Source organism: Phlebotomus papatasi, chromosome 3, assembly GCF_024763615.1.
Source record: "Phlebotomus papatasi isolate M1 chromosome 3, Ppap_2.1, whole genome shotgun sequence".
NCBI classification, from domain to species: domain Eukaryota; kingdom Metazoa; phylum Arthropoda; class Insecta; order Diptera; family Psychodidae; genus Phlebotomus; species Phlebotomus papatasi.
This window is the reverse complement of record NC_077224.1, coordinates 44,616,892-44,637,345: the sequence shown is the minus strand read 5'-3', so window position 1 is coordinate 44,637,345 and position 20,454 is coordinate 44,616,892. Positions and strand designations below refer to the sequence as shown.

At 31.2% G+C, this 20,454-nt stretch overlaps 1 protein-coding gene across 2 annotated transcripts in view; it reads left to right on the top strand.

Annotated features, from left to right (window-relative positions):
• LOC129807927 (sodium/potassium-transporting ATPase subunit beta-2) overlaps window positions 1–19,538 on the top strand; it is a 56,077-nt gene extending 36,539 nt beyond the window's left edge. The window contains exons 2-7 of one of the 2 annotated variants that reach the window (XM_055857534.1): window positions 661–801; window positions 869–988; window positions 4,248–4,417; window positions 4,507–4,617; window positions 10,041–10,209; window positions 18,347–19,538. In XM_055857534.1, coding sequence (XP_055713509.1) covers window positions 661–801; window positions 869–988; window positions 4,248–4,417; window positions 4,507–4,617; window positions 10,041–10,209; window positions 18,347–18,450 — 815 coding nt within the window. In that variant the 3' untranslated portion in view covers window positions 18,451–19,538. Of the gene's footprint in view, window positions 1–660; window positions 802–868; window positions 989–4,247; window positions 4,418–4,506; window positions 4,618–10,028; window positions 10,210–18,346 lie in introns of both variants that reach the window. The other variant, XM_055857533.1, reaches the window with a different exon arrangement.
• Window positions 19,539–20,454: the final 916 nt, after the last annotated feature.

Sequence of the window (20,454 nt, the reverse complement as noted above, 5' to 3'; positions counted from 1 at the left end):
CCTTGGGTGTCGCAATATTTGGAAGGTATTTTATTGTAATGTTAGACTCATTTGCACCCCCGAATAGCACTTTTCTTTGTTTGACCTTTAGGCATATTTTAACCCCATTGCCTCAACTCTGCTCTTTCACAACCATCATGCTTATGGTATTTTTACTCCGTATTTGTTACGTAATAACGCAAGTTAAGACAGTTGCAACAGTGGATTTTTATTGTAACATTGCTTTTATGTGCTTTATGGGAGCAACATTGCTATCGATTCTTTGTCTCCTTCGAACATTTTGGAGACGAAAAGGAAGGCTAGTCAGTTTGGCGCCCATTTGGCTGCAAGAATTTAATTTTGCCTCTATACCGTGCTGAAACTTTCAACTCCTCCTGCAAAATGGTGTATTCAAAATGAAACCTTATGTAAGACTTCACATAAAATATCATGATCATGAGGGATGAGGTGAGGGTGAAAACTTGGACTTCTTGTACCCTCTGTACAATTTTCCAGTCACTGCCACAGAATGGGGTGGAAAAAATGAAAAATGTATGGTTTCATAGCATGAATATCCCAGGAAATGGAATTTTTTTTCAACATATACCTTAAATAATTCAAATATTGTGACATTCCCTTAGCAATTTTGTATTAAAATATATTCTTACCTTGTCTTTGCAGCGAAAATCTTGATTTTCTACATCCTGTTCTACGCAGCACTATGTGGCTTCTTTGCAGCAATGTTAGCTGTCTTTTATCAAACACTAGATACAAACATGCCAAAGTGGCAGCTGGAAAACGGATTAATTGGAACGAATCCAGGTGATTTTTTTCTGCAATAAAAAATACTTCCTTGCATAAGGTTCTTATGGGTGTTTTCTCTTTGTAGGCTTGGGCTTTAGGCCAATGCCACCTGAGTCAAATGTCGAGAGTACTTTGGTCTGGTACAAGGCGTCGAGTCCTGAGAATATGGAGTATTGGGTTAAAGAGATTGATGATTTCCTAAAACGTAAGAAATTTACCAATTTTCCTGCTTTACTTAGAAACAATAAGATTACGTCGTTATTTAAATTTTAATTTAGTTAAAAAAAATAAAATGAAACGTTAGAGACATTCTCAAGAATGTGTTCCAGATTTCACTGAAGATTTTAAGTTTTATGAAGAGCAAATTCTTCATAAAGAATATTTTATAATTCGAAAAGGCGTCTGAACAAAATAGGGTAACATATTTTTATTTAAATACTCTTTAAATTTAATGTACATGAAGCAAATTGACGTACAGAAAAATTATACAAAATTACTATTTCATTTGCTATATCGCTGGTTTAAACAGGGGAGAACGAAACTAGATTATACAGTGGGCTATTTATTCAGCCAAGCCACTCTATACAAAAGTTTTGCTGGCCTGTATAAATGCTAAAATACTACACAAAATACAATATTTCGCAAAATTGTTCGTAAATGTTGGTGAATTTCCACTGGGGATTTACTAAAGGTTCGTAAATTGTATAACTCACTAAAAAGTTTGTAAATGTTTGTACTTTTTCACAAACATTGTTTGTAATACGAGCACTTGGCGAGCATATTTTTGTTATTTTACAAACATTTGTTCGTACCGTTCGTACATTTTTGTATATCTGGAAAAGCTTAGCTTTACAAAAAATGACATAACTTTACGAACATTTTTATGTTGACGAAAATTTACTAACAAATGTTTGTATAAGAAAAAATGCTCGTTAAATGATTATGTTACGAACAATGCTTGTAAGGAGGATAAACTTTTACGAATTTTTCTGTGGGTAGTACAATTTACCAACGTTTTGTAAGTCCCCAATAGGGATTCACAAACATTTACAAACAATTTTACGAAATATTTTTTTCTCTGCAGTTATTGTTCAGAATTCACAAAAAAAATTAAAACAATTATACTAGTTAAGCGCTTTTAACCCTTAAAGTGCTACAGATTTCTAAATCCGTGGCTATTATTAGTTATCAGGTCAATAAAATTGTCTTATGAATAAATTTATTTTCAAAGTTTATCATTTACCACAATCTTCTAAATTTATTTTAATAATATTTGCAATTTTTATTTATTTTTACTATTTAATAGTTATTCATTATTTGAAGACCTTTTAACTTATATTGTGCGCTATTCTTAATTTTTTTTTTATTTATAAAGCCATTATTTTCTTATTAACTAATTTCAATTATATTTCGAAAATTGCTCATTTTTATAATAATTTAATTCTTTACATTATAAAAGTTTAAGGTAAATACTTGCTAAAATTATCTGCAAGTTAAGTGGAAAGAGAATTATAAATTAGACATTATAAAAATAAGCAGTAATGGCTTCGGCACACTTTTTAGGTCAGGAAAATTTCATGTAATCAAAATCCACTTCCCTTTCTTACTTAAAGGCTTTGCATATGCCTATCCCACTTTTTCGGACTTTTTTTCTTCTTTTGAACATTATAAGAAATTCAATTTAGGTCAATCTAATTTTGACACCATAGACCTATGCAATTCTTTAAAAAAGGAAAAGGACGCGAATTTTGATTTCATGAAATTATACTGAGCTAAAAAGTGTGCTGTCACAGGCATAAAAAATTAAATTTAATTTGGAAAAAATGAAATTAATTTGCACTCAATTTAGAACTTTAAGAGTAATGAAATTCTCATTCAAGTGCGCAGTCAAAGGAAATATTAAATAAATAAGTTATCATATTATTGCCCCCAAAAGTTAATTTTTATAGCTCCGGCGTACCATTTAGATCATGAAAATTCAATGAAATAGAAATTCACATCCTTTTCCTTCTCAAATTGTTTGGATAAGTCCATCCAACTCTTTTGCACTCTTCTTCTTTTTTGAACATCACGCCAAATTCAATTTAGTTCAATCTAATTTAATGTGGAAAAATGTGAGACAGGGATATGGAAAACGTTTGAGGGAGAAAAACATGTGGAATTTTAATTTCATGAAATTTCCTGATTTAAAAGGTGTGCCAGAGTCAGTACTAACTAAATTTCAAAATTTTACAGACCAAATCTATTTTTTTAGTGGTTTTGTAGGCTCTCTAGATCAGAAGAAGTCCATGAAACCAAAATATGCACAACTTACTTTCTCAGACGTTTCGCAATTGTCTGTTGCACTTTTTCACACTCTCCTTTTTTTATTGAACATCACGGCAAATTTGGTTTAGTTCAATACAATTTTGAGTGCGAAAGAGTTGTATAGACATATTACAAACATTCAGGAAAGAAAAGGATGCAAATTTTGATTTCATGAAATTTTCCAGATTTAAAAGGTTTGCCTGAGGTAAAACTGTTTACCATTGGTACCTACCTTGCTTAATTTAGAGAGGAATTTGGATCCATACTGAAAGAAATTTTAGATATAAATAAAAGAAACTAAAAAAAAAACAGACAAATAAATACAAAAGAAAAATAAGGAAGATAGAATATTTTAGCTAAACAGTGTTACTGTGTTATCACACTTGCACATTAAAATTTTAATATGATTCACATTAATTGTCGCTGGTGAGAGTCCAAATGTGTAATTTGTGTATTTGAATCATTTTATATTCAAAATTTGATCTATTTGTTGATAAAAAGATAGACTTGGCCCGCAAAATTTGATATAATTTGATTTATAGCATTAATGCGAAAAATTAATGCGATTTTCTCTTTAATTTTTTAATGTGAAAAATATTAATGCTTTAGGTAAATTTAAACTTATTTTTGCAGGCCAAGTCCACTTCTTTATCAATAAATAGAAAAACCCCAAATATTCAGTGACTCAAAGACACAATTAATATATTTAGACGCTCACAAACGACAATTAATATGAATCACATTAAAATTTTAATGTGCAAGTGTGATAACACCGTTACATTAATGATTAATTTGGCAACCGTCAACAAAATTCCTCATTTATTTTAGCAGTTTCATCAAAATCTTTTGCATTCCAAATTCCTCAACCCGAAAACCCAAATCTCATTCACTTTTCAAGCGAAATGGGGATATGCAAGTTGGAAAATTGAAATTCCAAAGGGTTATGTTGAATTTGAACTTCAACCTTCTAACCACAGATTTGTTTGCGGATTATACATGGTAGATTGCATTTGATTTATTTTACTGTAATTCAATATTTGAAGTCTTTAATAGAATTTAAGATAAAACTTATCATGAGATTTAGGGTAACATGAGATGCCATTAAAAGCCAAATTAAATAAATTTCTTAGTAAAGATGCTTATTTTCTATTTTGCAGCGTATATGGATGAAACCAAGGTAGAAAATCGTGTGGACTGTGACTTCGATCATCCCCCGCCGGAGGGTAAAGTTTGCAATGTACCAGCTACCAGCTGGGATCCATGTACTGCTCAAAAGAAGTACAACTTCCCGAAATCATCACCGTGCATATTCTTAAAATTAAATAAGGTGCGTTTCTTACTTTATGGTCCTGCCTACAGTAAATATTCCAAATGAATGAGATTTTAATTAATATTTTATGCAAAAATTTTCTGTAGATTTTCAATTGGATCCCAGATATTTACACGAATGCTACCACGTTACCTGACAACATGCCCGAAGATTTGAAACAGCATGTCGCAGCTGAGGAAAAACGAGGCAGTAAAAATGTAAGTATCGATCAGTTGAAAATTTTTCCATCCTATATGTGTTTTCTTCCATTTCGCAAGGGAAATTTCACCATAAAAATGATTCTTTCATCTCGCAACATTATTCTTCATCCCAGGATATAAACTTTGTATATTTCATCTCAGAATAACACTTTGTCCATTTTTTTGTGTATCCTGCAAGATAAAGTGTTTCGTGTGTAAATTAATGCCATAACAAAATTCATCCCCATCAAAATGTACTTTACAGAAAATTTTTCACTCTAATCTATTTTTTTTTGTTCTTCTTCATTCTTTTCTTGTGATTTTGTACTTGTTTAATATTCATCGTGAAGCGCACACATTTCTGTCTCCTTTCCTTCATATTCGATTAACACAAAGTGCCTTATCTAGGGTTGCATTATATCATGGAATACCAAATTTTTTCTTCTTCATTCAGTGGCAGAGTTTTCAGGACAATTATTGAAAAAGGAATTCACAATTTTGAAAAATCGTTATTATTATTTTATTATTTTGATAGAATCAGTCATAACTTTGATTACAAGATTAGCAACTGAATTCCTATCGCTTACCGAAAAAGTTTACAAACTTTATAAACATTTTAAACTTTGTAGAAAATATTCAGAAATCCTAAATAATTTAGATTTACATTTAGACAACTAACATTGAAACTTGTTGAATTAGAAAAGTAAATAAAGCTGGTCGAGATATTGCGAAAAAACCCGATAGCCTAAATTTTGGTTTCGAGGAACAGCCAAAAAAACATTGGCTAAAATTGAAGTCTTGGTATAAAAAATTTTTTTTATAATAAATTTATTTCCTTTCTTAAAAAATAAATCAGTAGAATATATTCAGTAAAATATTCTATTGTAGTCAGAAATTAAGTCAAAAGTAATCAGAAAGGGACAGATAATCCTAACCGGCTTATGTAGGTGAGATTCTTAACGCGAGCTAACTCGGAGTGCATGCAAATTCGATTTGGAGCTGAAGTTGGGAGACGCCATTCAGTTATCTTGAATCAAATTCGTGAAATTATACAAATTTTGTATTTAAACCAAAATATCAAGGATTTGGATGAACTGACAGAAAAGTGTTATATGGGTGAAATGTAGACCAGAATGTTCTCTATAATTTTGCCGTAAAACTTGAACTCATCGATTACTCAGAAGCCAAGATAAGCGAGGTTTTTTGTTTCTTAACTCGTTTTTTCATCCAGAGTGCCCCAAGTAGTCATTTGTTGAACTTCAACTATATCAAAGAATTGTTGTATTTTGTGGGACTTTCCATTTAAACCCCTATTTTAAGTGCCTTGGTGGAGTAGAGGCAGTCAAATTGGCATCTGAGTGATTTCAAAGCGTTATTATGGGAAAAATCAATTTTTTCACACTTAAACGGCAAAATCGGAGTGATAGCGTAGTCTGAGTGGAAAATGATGTATGGACGAAATGTAGAGACAAATGTCCCCTACAATTATGTCGAAGTAATCATCAAAATCGGTTCAGCGACAGTCGAGATAATTGAGGTTATGTGATATTGAAATTGGTTTTTCGACTGTGGCGCCCCTGGTGTTGGTCCCACGAAGTTCAAATATTCTAGAAAGCTGTAGAATTTGGTAAGATCTTTCGTTTAAGCCCTCATTCATCAAAATCGGTCACATAGAACCGGAGATATGATTTTTTGAATTTCGTGAACTTTGACCCCTCATATCTCCGGTTCTATTGAAACCACAGCGCACATACGCACCATTTTGGAAACGTCCTAGACTGGACTACAACATACTAAAATTTCATTAACTTGCACAATGCCGTTTTTGAGAAAAGTGACTTTGAATTTCGATGAATTTTGACGCTATCACAGCGCCACCTGTGGTGACTTTTTGAACTTCCATCTGAAAGTGCTCATTGAGACGAAACCAAAAAGGTAAAATTTAGGTCGCTATGTTAGTTAGAACCGGAGATAGAGGCCGGTCAATGTTCGAACTTTGACCCCTTATAGCTCGGGTCAGGGGTTTTAGATCGACTTAAGGTTTTTTTTTGTTTGGTAGGTATAATCAACGGCTACAACATACTAAAATTTCAGCCCGATGCACAATGGAATTTTTGAGTTATTTAACTTATAAGATTTAAAAATTTTCTTTTTAATAATAGCGCCCCTAGCGGTGGTTTTATGAACTTGCGATATTAGAAGGGGAATTGGCATTTCACGAGAGCTTTCCAAAAAGCACTCACTTTTTAAATTCTGACAATTAGAACCGGAGTTATGGCCATTTTAAGAAATTTTTTTTGGACCCTTATAGCTCGGGTCAGGGGGGTCGGGGGACCTTAAGTTTGGTATTGATGGAAAGCTCTAAGGCCCAGCTATAACATACTAAAATTTGAGCCCGCTCGATGCCATAGGGGCGGAGCTATTGAGAAAACAAAAAAAGGGGGGTCTTAAAAATGGCGGAAGGAGGGGTGGGGGGTGGGGGGTCTATGCACCAAGTTGCAATTTTCACCCGATATATAACCTTTGCCGAAAACCGCAAGTCGATATCTTTTTTAGTTTAGGAGCTATTAAGCTCCAAAGAGCGGCCGGCCGGCCGGCCGGCCGGGAACGTAAAATAGCCACATATATATTCGTGATCAGGAAGTGCTGAAACACATTTTGGCCAAGTTTGAGGTCGATCGGACGACATGAAATTTTGTTAGGATTATAGTAGGTGAGATTGTTAAGAATCTCACCTAATATCTATGCGGGGGTGGGGCTACTTTAAACTCTGGGGCAACATTATGATATACGATATTTTAGCATTTTTCTAAAAGAAACTGGGCTTTAACGTAATGAAATTTAGATAGACAAAACAATTGTGGAACTAAATAAGATAATTGCAAATCAGCTTCTTTTAGAAATTTACGAAAAAATCGTATAACAATGTAGCCCCACAGCTTAAAAATAGGTCCCTACCTACTTACTATTCTTAAATTGTTCATAACTCTTATACTGTTCCCTTTGTCTAGAATATCTAGAAAAATATTAACATTTTTAAGCTTTAACAACTTATAAACCCTATTTTGAACTTGCTTTTAATAAATTATTTACCAAATTACTTACAAACTACTTCCTGACCATTTTCACAAAAAAATATTAAGGAATTTGCTCCAGTCTAAAATTAATTTTTTATATTCAATTTATTGATAAATACTTCGCTTCTTATAATGACATTCCTTATTTTGAATTACAAGTCAAAAAGTCTTTAAACTTATGCTTCGTCATGGACAAGAAATATAGATTTCTAATTAATTAAACGATTTTATATTCCATCTGGATATAGGAAGTTATTCGAGATCAAAACTGGAGCTATATGCTTAGAAATATTTTGGAGAAACATTTTATAAAATAAGAAATAAAATAGAATTTGTGATAATGCTATGATTTAATGGAAATTAATTTTAAAATTCGAAACTCATCGAATTTAAATTAGGCCAATATTATTTTTTGAAGTTTTAAAGGAAGAGAGTGCCAAACTATAGATGACCATATGATTTTTTTTGGATCATCGGTGATCGAATTGTCCCTTAATCCAAATATTTTACTTAAGAACAGTACCATGGGCTTCAGACCTAAGGCTTAGCCAAATGGCTTATCTGCTCTAATTGATTGGCAATTACGAAATTTGGAAAAATTTAACTTAGGACTGAATTCTTAAGGATAAATGACCTATTAGGCTCTCAAAAGGCAATGAAATTGCTCGCCATATAGGATTTTGAGCCCTTCGGGAACTAGGCTTAATCCTTGGCTAAATCTCTTGTCTAAAGACCGCTTAATACGCTTTAAATTTGAAGTTAGAAGTGCTTTAAAGTTGAAGTTATCGGCTCATTTCTGGATTGTTTTTTTTTAACATTTTTATTGACGACTAAATAGATCCACTGTGTCACCGGGTCCAGCATCCCCTGTATCGGCAACTAAAAAGGGGTTTTCGTGATGGTAAAACCAAGATTAAAACCAAATTCTAAATCTTTCCGCTCGACAGTGAAAATTTTAATTAAGTGAATTGAAATTAATTATTGAATTAATTGAAATTGAAATTGAAAAGAACTACGGGTGAAATCTGTTAAAAACTTAGAAAAAATGTGTTGTTCGAAGCTTGAGTCGCCCGAAGATAGCACACTTTTCCCTGAGTTTCGCAAAACAGTGTTTTTGTTCCTTAAATCTTTTAAAGATTAGCCGTAATTTCTAAAATTTACAGCAACTAAAACCTTTATTAGGAAATCGGAACTTTGGGCCATTCTAAAATTTTGCCAAGTGAATTTTTTCTATCCCATGTAGGCTGTAATAAGACGATTTAGGTATATATAGATATCCCTAATACATCCTATTTTGATCTCTTTGAAGAACTTCAATGAAAATTGAACATGGTTTTTACCCTGGTTTTGATTTACAAATTCCTATTTACGCTTCTTACAGCGTTACGGTACGGAGATTTCTTGTCCTCTCGTTAGGTTTTCAAAGAGCCTTCACAATTAGATATTGAATAACATTCATTGAATAATTAATATTAATAATCAATTTAAATTAATATTGTTCAAAATTGTGTTTGGAAATTTATACACGTGAGGGAAAGGGCAAAAAACACCTGAAATGTAGTACGGCTAGATTATCAGGATTAAATCAAAACCAGGTCAATGGTATATAATTTTCATCAACGCTAAATGGACCGAATATTTTATAATTATCCTAATTTTAAAATAGTCTATTTAAAGATGTATCATATTCGATTTAAATTTTTGGAAAACCATATTTTATCAACAAAACATATTTACAGAAACCATGAAAATATTTCTTTTAAATTTTTTTCATGGAAAATTCTGTTCTAATTTGATTTTAATTTGAATGTAAGCTAGAAAAAATGCAACGTATTTCATTATTGTGAATTCTATTATTTTGATATAAATTCTTGATTGCGTGCCACTGAAAAATTGGAGAACATTTCAACCCCCTTGCAACCCTAGACTAAATTTAAGTATTATTTTTTTGTAAGATTTTTGTTAGCCGAATTTGCACATTACTAAACACATCCAATTGGCTGAACGAACCGTTTCTCCGTGAAAATGCTTTATGTGGAGCATATTGATAAATATAAACAGGATTCACTGTGACTAACATGCAAAAATGTTATGCAATTTTCTGTTTTAAGTTTCGATGTCAACACCACTTAATGGTAATCCGCGGAGATTGCAATCTTCGTGAGCGTGCCAAAATTTATTTATTTTTTTCTTTCTTCTAATCTAACCAAGTTGAAATTCTTTCAGAGCAAAATGCCAAAGAAAATATTGAAATGAAGATGAAAATGAGAAAAAAAGAGAATGTAACAAAAGTCTTAATTTTTGCACTAATACCAAAAATGAATACATATTCAACAAATTTGATAAAATCAGAGACGTTTACAGACCAACGTGGTTTGGGTGTCGTGTGAGGGTGAAAATCCGGCTGATGTGGAGAACATCGGGAATATTCAATACTTCCCACGAAGAGGCTTTCCCGGTTACTTCTTCCCCTTCCGAAACACCAAGAACTACCTTCCTCCACTCGTTGCTGTTCTGTTCGAACGACCTAAAAGTAAGTATCATCCCATTGCTTTTTGTTCAATCATGGGGTAATTGAAATAGTATATGAAGTACAAAGTTTGTGAGGATTTTGCACAGCTTATCGCTCAGGCATTAAACTTTCTCAATTAGCAGAGTTTAGCTCAAAATTGTACCCATTATAAGGCCCTGCTTACACTTGGTTTGACAACAAGTACAATATTTCAGTGAGAAATAAAATATTAAATGATCAGTTGAGTTGAATATTAAATAAAAAAGTGGATGCACTCAAATGCATTTAGGGACTATTATTCTAGGTGACAGATTCCTAAACTAACGTTTTCCTAAAATGATTCCTAAAGAATAATCTCCGTGTGACCGGAAGCGATAAATTGTGTTTTGGACATGTCATGCCTTTCACGCTACACCGGATACACCACAATCATCCCTTACCTTTTATCCACCCTACAATTCCGTCTCTTTTCTAGACAGTGGCGTAGGATTTTTATATAGCACCCGGTCCGGTCTAGTAAAATCCATCCTCAAATTTATTCCTCTTTAGAATTTATGAATTTATTGCTAGGGAAATTTTCCATTGAGCGTTAATTTCCAAAAAGGGTTAGAAAATAGTTTATTTGCTCCACATGATGTAGTAGAGAAGATTGGAGCAGAATTAGCCAGAAAATTAAATTCTTTGGTAAAAAACATAATTGCATTAGAGTGATAAATGTATTTCAATGAACTGGGAGGGAGTTTATTACTCAGAATAAATAGTAGTTTGCTCAATATTCTTTCTAAGGAAATCTATAACACCCCATTGTTTAATTCCAGTGATTATATCTAAAAGAGTTTAAAATAAAAGTTTATTTGGCAATCTAAATTTCTGGAAAAATCATGTTTATAAGTTCGAGATATCCTATTACATTTATTTCTCAAACCATATTTTTTTTAATTTTTTTATATTTTTTAAGTAAGACCATTCAATTTCGAATTTAATTTAATTTATAAATAAACTACCTGCTTGAACCAATTCAGATTTAACCAGTATTCAAGGACTAATCTTAGAAATCTATACTTGTTCCGTTCGGTTGAGGATTACTATCTGAAGAAATATGAATAGTGTTTGACCTTAAAAAATGGCTTTAGGGAATTATTCAAGGTTATTATCGTGTACGGAATAATATATTTTAAGTGAAAAAATTCTAGCTATGAAACTTTCACAATCTATCTGAAAATTTAAGAAATTGTACGATCCTTACCTCAACTTCTTAAAAAAAATTTTTTTGACGTGATGTCAACTTATTAGAGACGGGATCTGCAACGACAACTAAACACTATTTCTAACCGTTTAAACTGTATATCTGAATCTAAATTCACCAGGGTAATCAGATAAGTTTTTGACTGGTTACTGGTTAATATGTATAATGAAGATAATTGTGCCTCACTACTTAAAAGAAGGGAAAGTATCTCGGATTAATACAAAACGGAGTGTTATACGAGATAATTGGTATTGGCCATGGCTAAATTTCCAATTAACCACAGTAACCAATAACCAGTTGTATTGTGACAGGTCATTACGTTCGAAAATTTGACCTCTGAACTAATCAGATGGACGAACGGATAAACAGCATAATTTTATTTTAAAAAACTTCTTAATTCAAAAATTATACAAAAATATGATTTATTAAGAAGACGAAAAGAAGACATAAAATCAATGATTCAAAATCGAACGATTATTGCACTCTATTTATTAGAGCAATCAGCAAGAGAAAAGGAAGTATTATTTGAAATGATATTGAAATTTTCTAGACCAATAATAAAGTTTTTTAAACTCCGAGAAAGTTAATAAAAATACGAGAAGTTGAATAATATGGTAGTCATAACAGGAATAGATAGTCTTCTTATTAAATTTAATAAAACATATCGTATAGCTAATATGGAAAATTTAGAATATCAATATAATTTTGAGCTCATTATTCAAAAGCTTTTTCTTGATTAGTTACTCTAGTGAGTTTTTTGTAAAATATTTTTTTTCAATTTTGTTTCTCTAAGGTGTCCCTATAAGTATTTGAAAAAAATCTAACAAAAAACCGAGTTTGAACGATTTCCTTATTTTTAATTGTCACACTAAAATTTGGATTAATATTTAACTGAACTTAATTAACTTCACATAATACTCAACTTAATTATATAAAGTGTTTTTTTTAAGGTTTTATTTCGCATTTTTCTAATAAACCCTTTGTTGTATATTTAGTTTAGTCAGTCCCATCTCATTATCAACATGTAACCAAGCATTAATCAAAAACTTATTATTATTTTTAGTGTAGTTTTGTGAACATAAATAGATGGAGAAAATTACACTCAATCCCCTCTGAACTTTTTTTTAAAAGTATGTATACTTCATTGCGAAATAATTTATAAAAATGTAGAATAAAAAATCCTCCGAAATTTACGATAATTAAAGATGTTTTATTTTATATTTAAAAATTTGCCAAAATTTAGACATAGAGACTTTAAGATACAGAAAATAGTACAATATATAAGAAAATATTTGAAAAAAATAACAGAAGTTAAAAAACCTTTTTGAGCTTTTAGAAAACGTTAGATGTTTAAACACAACACTGATAAAAAATACACTGTTGCGTTTACAAATTTTCCTGTTTATTTTACAACATTTGAGAAAAATTTATATTTTTAAAATGTTTTTTTTTTGCTAGAATATCACCCTTGCGTTCTGCATTGGTGACCAAAAGAAAATTGAGTGATAATCGAAGAGGGACGTATCTTTATTGTTATTTACTACGCCACTGATTTTAATACTTCGAGTGTGAATAGGACCTATTATTGCTTCCTGGTTTGGTTATGTTTTTCCACTCGAAGTGGAACGTCCTTGCGCATCCCTGGGGTCGTATGATAAGAAGTTTCCTCGTTGACTCGTAATGCTTCATCTGAGATCCATCTTCCCTTCTGAAGCAGCAGAATCAAAGGAAATTGTTGATTCTTTTTTGCCTCTGCTTTCCTCCTTCTAACTTTTTCATTTACTTCAAAAAAAAAAATTATATCAAATAAATTCACTAAGTGCGGCATCTCACACTCCAGCCAATATATATTTCCTCTGACCTACATAATGTTAGTGTACTTTCATTGAGCATGCGCTAATTTTTCGTGTGTAGAAATCTCCATGCATCAACATAGCCACTGTTATTGATCCATAATACATACACTTTGAAGTGGATAATATAAATGTCGTTCCTCCTTTTTTCTTTGCTTTTTGTCCTTTAAACCACGCGGCAATGATTCAATATTGAACCAATCTTTGCGAAAGTAGGATATCATTTAATGTAATTGAGATGCTGAATAAATACGTTCTTTTTTTTGAGAGCTTTTATGGATTAAATGCCAAAAGCTCGAGATGCCAGAAAGGGTTGGCAGAACTTGGCCTTCGGTAAATCGTGAGAATTTCCGAATTGATTTTACCTCAATGCCGGATTAATTTGTTCAGTTAGGAAGCTTTTCAAATGCAGACGTGAAAGAATGACACGAAGAGAGCACTATTATAGGTACAGTGGGTACAGGGGATGGTCTATTCATTATACGTCAGCTCCCTTTTATGCGTATAAACAATGCATCTTCACTAAAGCAAGATTAATTATAGGATGCCCTAATTAAAATCAAAATTGCTAGATGTTGCATAAATGAAGAACAACCCAAGTTTACATATACTAATTAGTGTAAGTCTCCCCCGGGCCAAATTGGGATCTAATGAAATTTGCAATTTGTCTTAGAAATTTCTCACAAGAAGCACTTTAAGAATAGTTTATGGGTGTTGGAGCAGTTATTCAGAAACAGAGATCTAATACCCTTCGTCAGCTTATTTATTATTAAAGTGCCTTTAACGTTTTTGGAAATGGGTTTGTATTGTGTAATACCATATTGATTGAGCTTTAAAATAAAGTTAAATGCTTGCTGCCAGATGGGACATGGTTGGGAAGAAATGTACAAAATATTCAGAGGAATTTATGCCAACTGGCAAAGTGAAATACTGTCAAAAGTTTTCTTCCAAGAATGATAGTTTACAAAGCACGAAGGATGATTCGTAGTTGGACTAATATAAACAAGACTATGCTAATAAATGCACAGAAAAAATATTTTGTAAAATTGTTCGTAAATGTTTGTCGTAAATCCTATTTCGGACTTATGAAATGCTCGTAAATCGTATAACCCACAAACAAGATTGTAAAAGTTTGTACTTTTTTACAAACATTGTAAGATGATCATTTAACGAGCATTTTTTGTACTTCTACAGACATTTGTTCGTAAATGTTCGTAAACACACAAAAAATGTTCATAAAATTTTGTTATTTATTCGTAAATATTTGTTTGCCAAAAACTTCTTTTGTCTGTACAAAAGAAGTACACACTTTTACGAACTTGTTTGTGAGTTATACGATTTACGAGCATTTCGTAAGTCTCCAATAGAAATTCACAAATATTTACGAAGAGCTTAGAAAATTCTAGATTCTTCCCAAAGCTTTCGCCTCAGACTCCAAGCCTTCCTCAGTGGTCAAATCTTGTGTTTTCTCGCTTTGTCATAAAGTCGGGGATTTCACAGGGCATGGAATCCAGAGCACTGCACTTAATTTGTAATTCTTTTTTTAAATAATAAATAATTAGAAGAAAATCACACGTGATTAATATATGAGTAATATCTAAAAGTGATTTTTTTTTACGTATTTCGTGAACAGTCAGAGCTTTTAATCACTGGATTGCAGGACATTCTTGTGGTATTGAGAATAGATCTATGATAAAAACAAATTTTAATCATACCTATATTAAGAGCTATAGGGGAAACCGGGGTAGAATTATCCAGAAATTTTAATGAACAGGAAGGAAGTTAATTAATCTGAATATAGAGGGAAGTGGGGCACTTTGAAATAGGGTAACTTTAAAATTAGGCTTTTTTCTCCTATTCTTAAATGGAAGTGGCCCTTACTGTAACACAATTTAGCTCTATAAAACAATTGTGATGCTAGATTACATTATGATAATGCCTCAGTTCCTTTTTTTACTTATCAAATTTAATTTTATTCTGTCCAAATTTAATTTTTTAGAATAAACATGATTTATTACTGATCTTTTGTGTTTTGCCATATTTTGAGCAAATATATCAGAAAATTGATTAGTAAAAATATGAAATTTGTAAGTAAAAATTATATTTTTGTCAATAAAAATCAAGACAGTGATCATAAGTCTCTGCAAATTAAACCGGATATGCCAATACAGTTCACAACTTCTTAGTTATATTTTTTGTTGAGAGTATTTCTCTTTTTTTCATTTTACGATTTAAAATTTTCATTCACCAAATCTCATTTTTCTTGACCAGTTTTACAAAAAAAAATCTGAATCTGCTGAATCCATTTTCCATGAAAACTGGTGAGATAGGTGAAATAGATCTTAAAACCAATCCGTAATCTTATTATGCCTACTGATGACTAACGAAAAAATGGTCACAAAAGAACGGAATAAAGGTCAAGAGACAAAGAGCTCTAAAAGCACGTATTTTTTACTTTCAGTAGTAAACTTTCCCAATTTGAGAGCTTTCTCATGTTGAGGTTTATACTGCACCAATACGAGGTTATAAGGGAAAGTGGCCTGCCTTTGAATGCGGCAGCCTTTGAATTCTTCAATTTTTTTCTTATTTCCCAAAGCTAAAATACCGTTTTGTTAATCGAAGTTATTAAAAAATAGTTAATACTATTAACTATAGTTTACAAAATAGAATTTTAGCTTTAAGAAATTAGAGAAAAATTGAAACATTCAAAGGTTGCCGCATTCAAAGGCAGATCACTTTCCCCTATTAGAGAGAATTAACGGAATTAACCTAAAAACCGTTGGCAGTTCGAAAAATTTAAACCGATTATTAGCACTAAACTGAATAAGTTCATCAAAAGGACATGTATTTTAATCAAGAAATTCAAATGTTTTGAAATCCTTGAAATTCCATAAAACTACACGAAAATTCATATTTTCCAGCAAACGATTATGTACTTTTGTTGACGTTGTTGACAATTGAAGTATTGAGAATACCGAAAATCTGAAAGGGAAGAACAGCCAGCGCTAAAGTGACACAAATATGAATTTTCACTTTAGAATTCCTGTCGATATTCGAATTTGGCTTGACTTTGCACTCTTTGCAGTGGCCTTGCTTTTAGAAAGGCTATTACTGAATAGAGCTATTGTTACTATTATATTCAACCGAAAATCAGGACAGAAACAACATAAAAGAAGATACTATTTTTAAGATGACTAATCAAAACTATTTTTTTCTTTTATTGTTTTATAAGGTTATAAAATCCATATTTACATTATTTTGATATTGGGAGAACTGATAAAACTAAGAGAATAAAAATTAGATAGATAACTTTATTCATCAATAATACCTTCGAAGTACAATTTCGTTTCGATGAGAAACTGCATAGTTTTCAGCATCCACCGCCGTCTTAGCGTTGGCTACCAACCTCCATAGCAAAATGGCGAGGAAGCTCTTTCTCTGGTTGTATATATCAGTCATGTAAAAAAATGTTCGAAGTTTTTGAATACACAAAATCTCGATAAAGGAGAAAAAAACGGAACAGAAGATATGTTGAAATTGCACTACTTTCGAGCATTGCGAGATGTTTAAAAATGGCTAGCTCTGACTGAGCTGATTATTTGAAGATAATATTAGAATTGTAACAGGACATAGATTGAATATATTAATTCAATTCTCTTGTAAGAGTTTTAATAGAAAAGTTAGGGGAGACTGGGGCAAAAAGTCACAAAACAGATATTTTATTTTTTTATAAGCTACTCGAGCGCTTCAAAAATTTCTAATTAGCGCACTTTTATAGGAAATTTATCGCTCTACAACATTGTGAAAGTAATTTTCCTCTAGTTTGTAAGGAAATTCGATTATCGACCCAATTTCTAAAAGGTAATTTTGTGACTATTCTCAAAAATGCTGGGGCAAATAGTACCAGACATTGGGTATTATAATATTTTGATTCGCTTCATTACAGGCTTCCGTAAATTTGAAAAAAATACCTAGAGGACATATTTTCATAGAAAATTTATTCATGTACACCTTTGTAAAACACCGTTTTCTCTGCGAGAAAAGTGAGACAACGAGAAAAGCGCTTTTCAAGCTATTTTAGAAAAAACACACATAAGACTGCAAATTGTTTCACCAATGCAAACAACAAATGGCGAGACATGATAATGACATTTCTTTTCTCCGTGAGACATCAGAATTTGCTTCGCTTTTTTGTTACTTTTTCCTCTATAACTTTTGTTACTTTTTCCCCAAGTGGTCATTTTTAATAAAAGGATTTCTGGAGAAAAGAACTTTTGCGAAATTCTAAAATAGATAGCGGATTCGTATTCAAAAAAATCCAAATTATATAGAAAATATTCACCAGTGCATCAATTTTGGAAAATAAGTAGGTAATAATTGTTATCTTCTGCAAGGAAAATATTTCAAAAATACGGCTAAAAATTTCGATATTTTTTTTATTTTCTAAATTCCTTGTTCGAATTCTAAGAAACTTACGACATTCAAGAAGGTCTATGGAGGCTATCTATAGAAAAAAAATTTGAGCCGCTGTCTTTTTTCCTTGGAAGATATTGTGAATTTTTCGATTTGTTACTTTTAGCCCCAGTCTCCCCTATACTGCGTAAAACTGCCCTACTTTTCCCTACTTCGTCCCCTTTTAATGCGAATATGTATGCAACAGCCTGATCTACCCTCAACTCATGCGAATTAATCTCTTTGAAACTCGACCACTGAAAATTAGGAATTATTTATTGCTTAGGTGATATAGCAATTTTATAAGGTTTCCTATTAAAATTCAATTATCAAGTTTGAAAGAGTTTGCAAGTTTGTGCAATATGACAGAAAACTTTTTTCAAGTTAATTAATAAACCCCGGACTATCTCTTGATAATAATTTACAACTCTCACAGCAGGATTCCAAAGAAATTCTCACTGAAGACTTGTTCAATCAATCAAGTTGTTGGTAGTTGTTGTCCAATTAGCGTCTCGAAAGCGACAAATTATTACCGACGTACTAAATGAGGGGACATTACCCAAAATGAGTATTCATATTTAACAACAATTTTCTTGTCTTTCCTTAGCTGGTGTCCTTATCAACATCGAATGCAAGGCATGGGCACGCAACATTAAGCACGATCGCTCCGAGAGGAGGGGTTCCGTCCATTTTGAGTTAATGATTGATTAAGGGAACACACACATTCTATGACTAGTAGCGTTTAAAAAGAATCTACCAACCAAAGTTAAGCAGTATGGAAATGAAGGTTGAAACATCGCCTGCAGGATAGTCAGGATGGCTTAGGCAAAAAGAAAACAAAATAATGCACACACAAAAAAAAATGTAACTGAAAACGTATGAATAGGTGAGAATTTTAACTAAAATGAAAAAAAAACTTAGTAAAAAAAAAACAAAAAAGCGTAAACCAAAAAATGATTAGAAATGACTTAATGAAATTACAAAGAAAATATCAAAATGTGGAAAATTTAGATCATCAATATAAGTCATTCATTAATGAGAATGATTTGTAGTAAAAAAAAAACTCGAAAGCGCCACGTTTTAATTGAAGAAAATAAAAATTAAAAGCCATTGCAGAACAACTATGAAGTAAACAGCGACACTTGAGACAAAAATTTAGTTCCAGATTTAAGAAGATGAATAAAGAAAACCATTGACACCTTCAAATTCACTGAAGGAAACGACACCTTCAAATAGTGTGGCTTGAGTAGATAAAATAAATTGTAAAATAAGGATTTAAATACTTAAAAAAAAAATCTGTTAGAACTGCAACTATAAGAAATCGAGCTAGAACCGTTGGGTGTTCGAAAAGAAAATCATAAGCCAAAAAAAGAATTAAAGAGAGAAGAAAATAGTGTTTTGAGATCAGACAATCTCTCAAATGAATTACTATTGAGAGTGAAAAGAGTACGTTGAGAGTAAACGCCCAAGATTACATAAAAGAACAACTTAAATAAAAAAAAAATAGTATGACTAAATACTTATAAACAAATTGAAAAATTGAAGAAAATTATGTGAGTGTGATTGGAGATATTATAAATAAATGTAATTTATAAGTATTTAATGGTATATTTTTGACTGATGATATTGCTGAGTTATTATTTCAATCTGTACAAAATAAACGTTAATTGATGATGAAAAAATATACTTTATTAAATTATATATTTGTGTAATGAAAAAAAATCTGTGGGAAGAAAAAGTTACAAGCTAATAAAATTATTAAAAAAAACGAGTAACAAGAACAACCGAAAAAATGCAAATTATTGAGTGAAAAGATTAAAAAAAAAAAGAAAACTAAAGTTGAAAAAACCAAAAAATTAGCAGAGATATTTTGTTAAAATCTCTAATATATTTTTAATAGTATGAATTAATCAAATGAAATTGAGAGACAATTTCCATCTATTATTTTTTCACATAATCTCATACTAAAGAAAAGTGTTGAAAAGAGGAAGGACAATTTTTTAAAAAAAGAGAAGAAAGTGTAATATCGCAAATATATAATTTAATTAAAATTGTGATAGTGATTGTGTGAAATCTTGAGTGAAAGATATAAAAAAAATAAAGAAAAAAGCATAAATTATGTAAAACATTGATAATGGCAACGTATCTTAAAGAACAAGAGCAAGGATGAGAAGTAAAAAATTAAAAAAAATATATATTATGAAAAACAAGTATATTTAATTAAAATTGAAAAATTTAAAAAGAAAAAATGTGAGCATTACAAGGGCCTGTTTCCATTCTATTCCATTCACTGCCCAGGAGAAAGAATACAAAAAAAATAAAAAATTGTGGAAATTATGCAAAAACTAAAAAAAAATCAATGCCCCCAAAAAAACAGAAACAAACAAATTACTATATTAGAATGTGTGCAAGAATCGAAGATAGAAATTTGTATAAAAGTTTCACACACAGTTCATTATACCAAAAAAATTGAGATAAAGTGTAGTAAAAAAAAAGGAAAAATTGAGAAAAACGTGTGGAGTAATTAAATGATGATAAAATTAACAAGAATAAAAAAAAAGAAATGATATATTTAAAAAATAGTCATTTAACTGGTGAAAAATTCTATAGCGATAGTGTGAAGAAATTATCTGTGGCATCACTCTTAGAATACAAAAATAAATTAAATGGTTTTGCACTAAGTTTTCATTAATGCAAACCCATTAAAAAATGTCT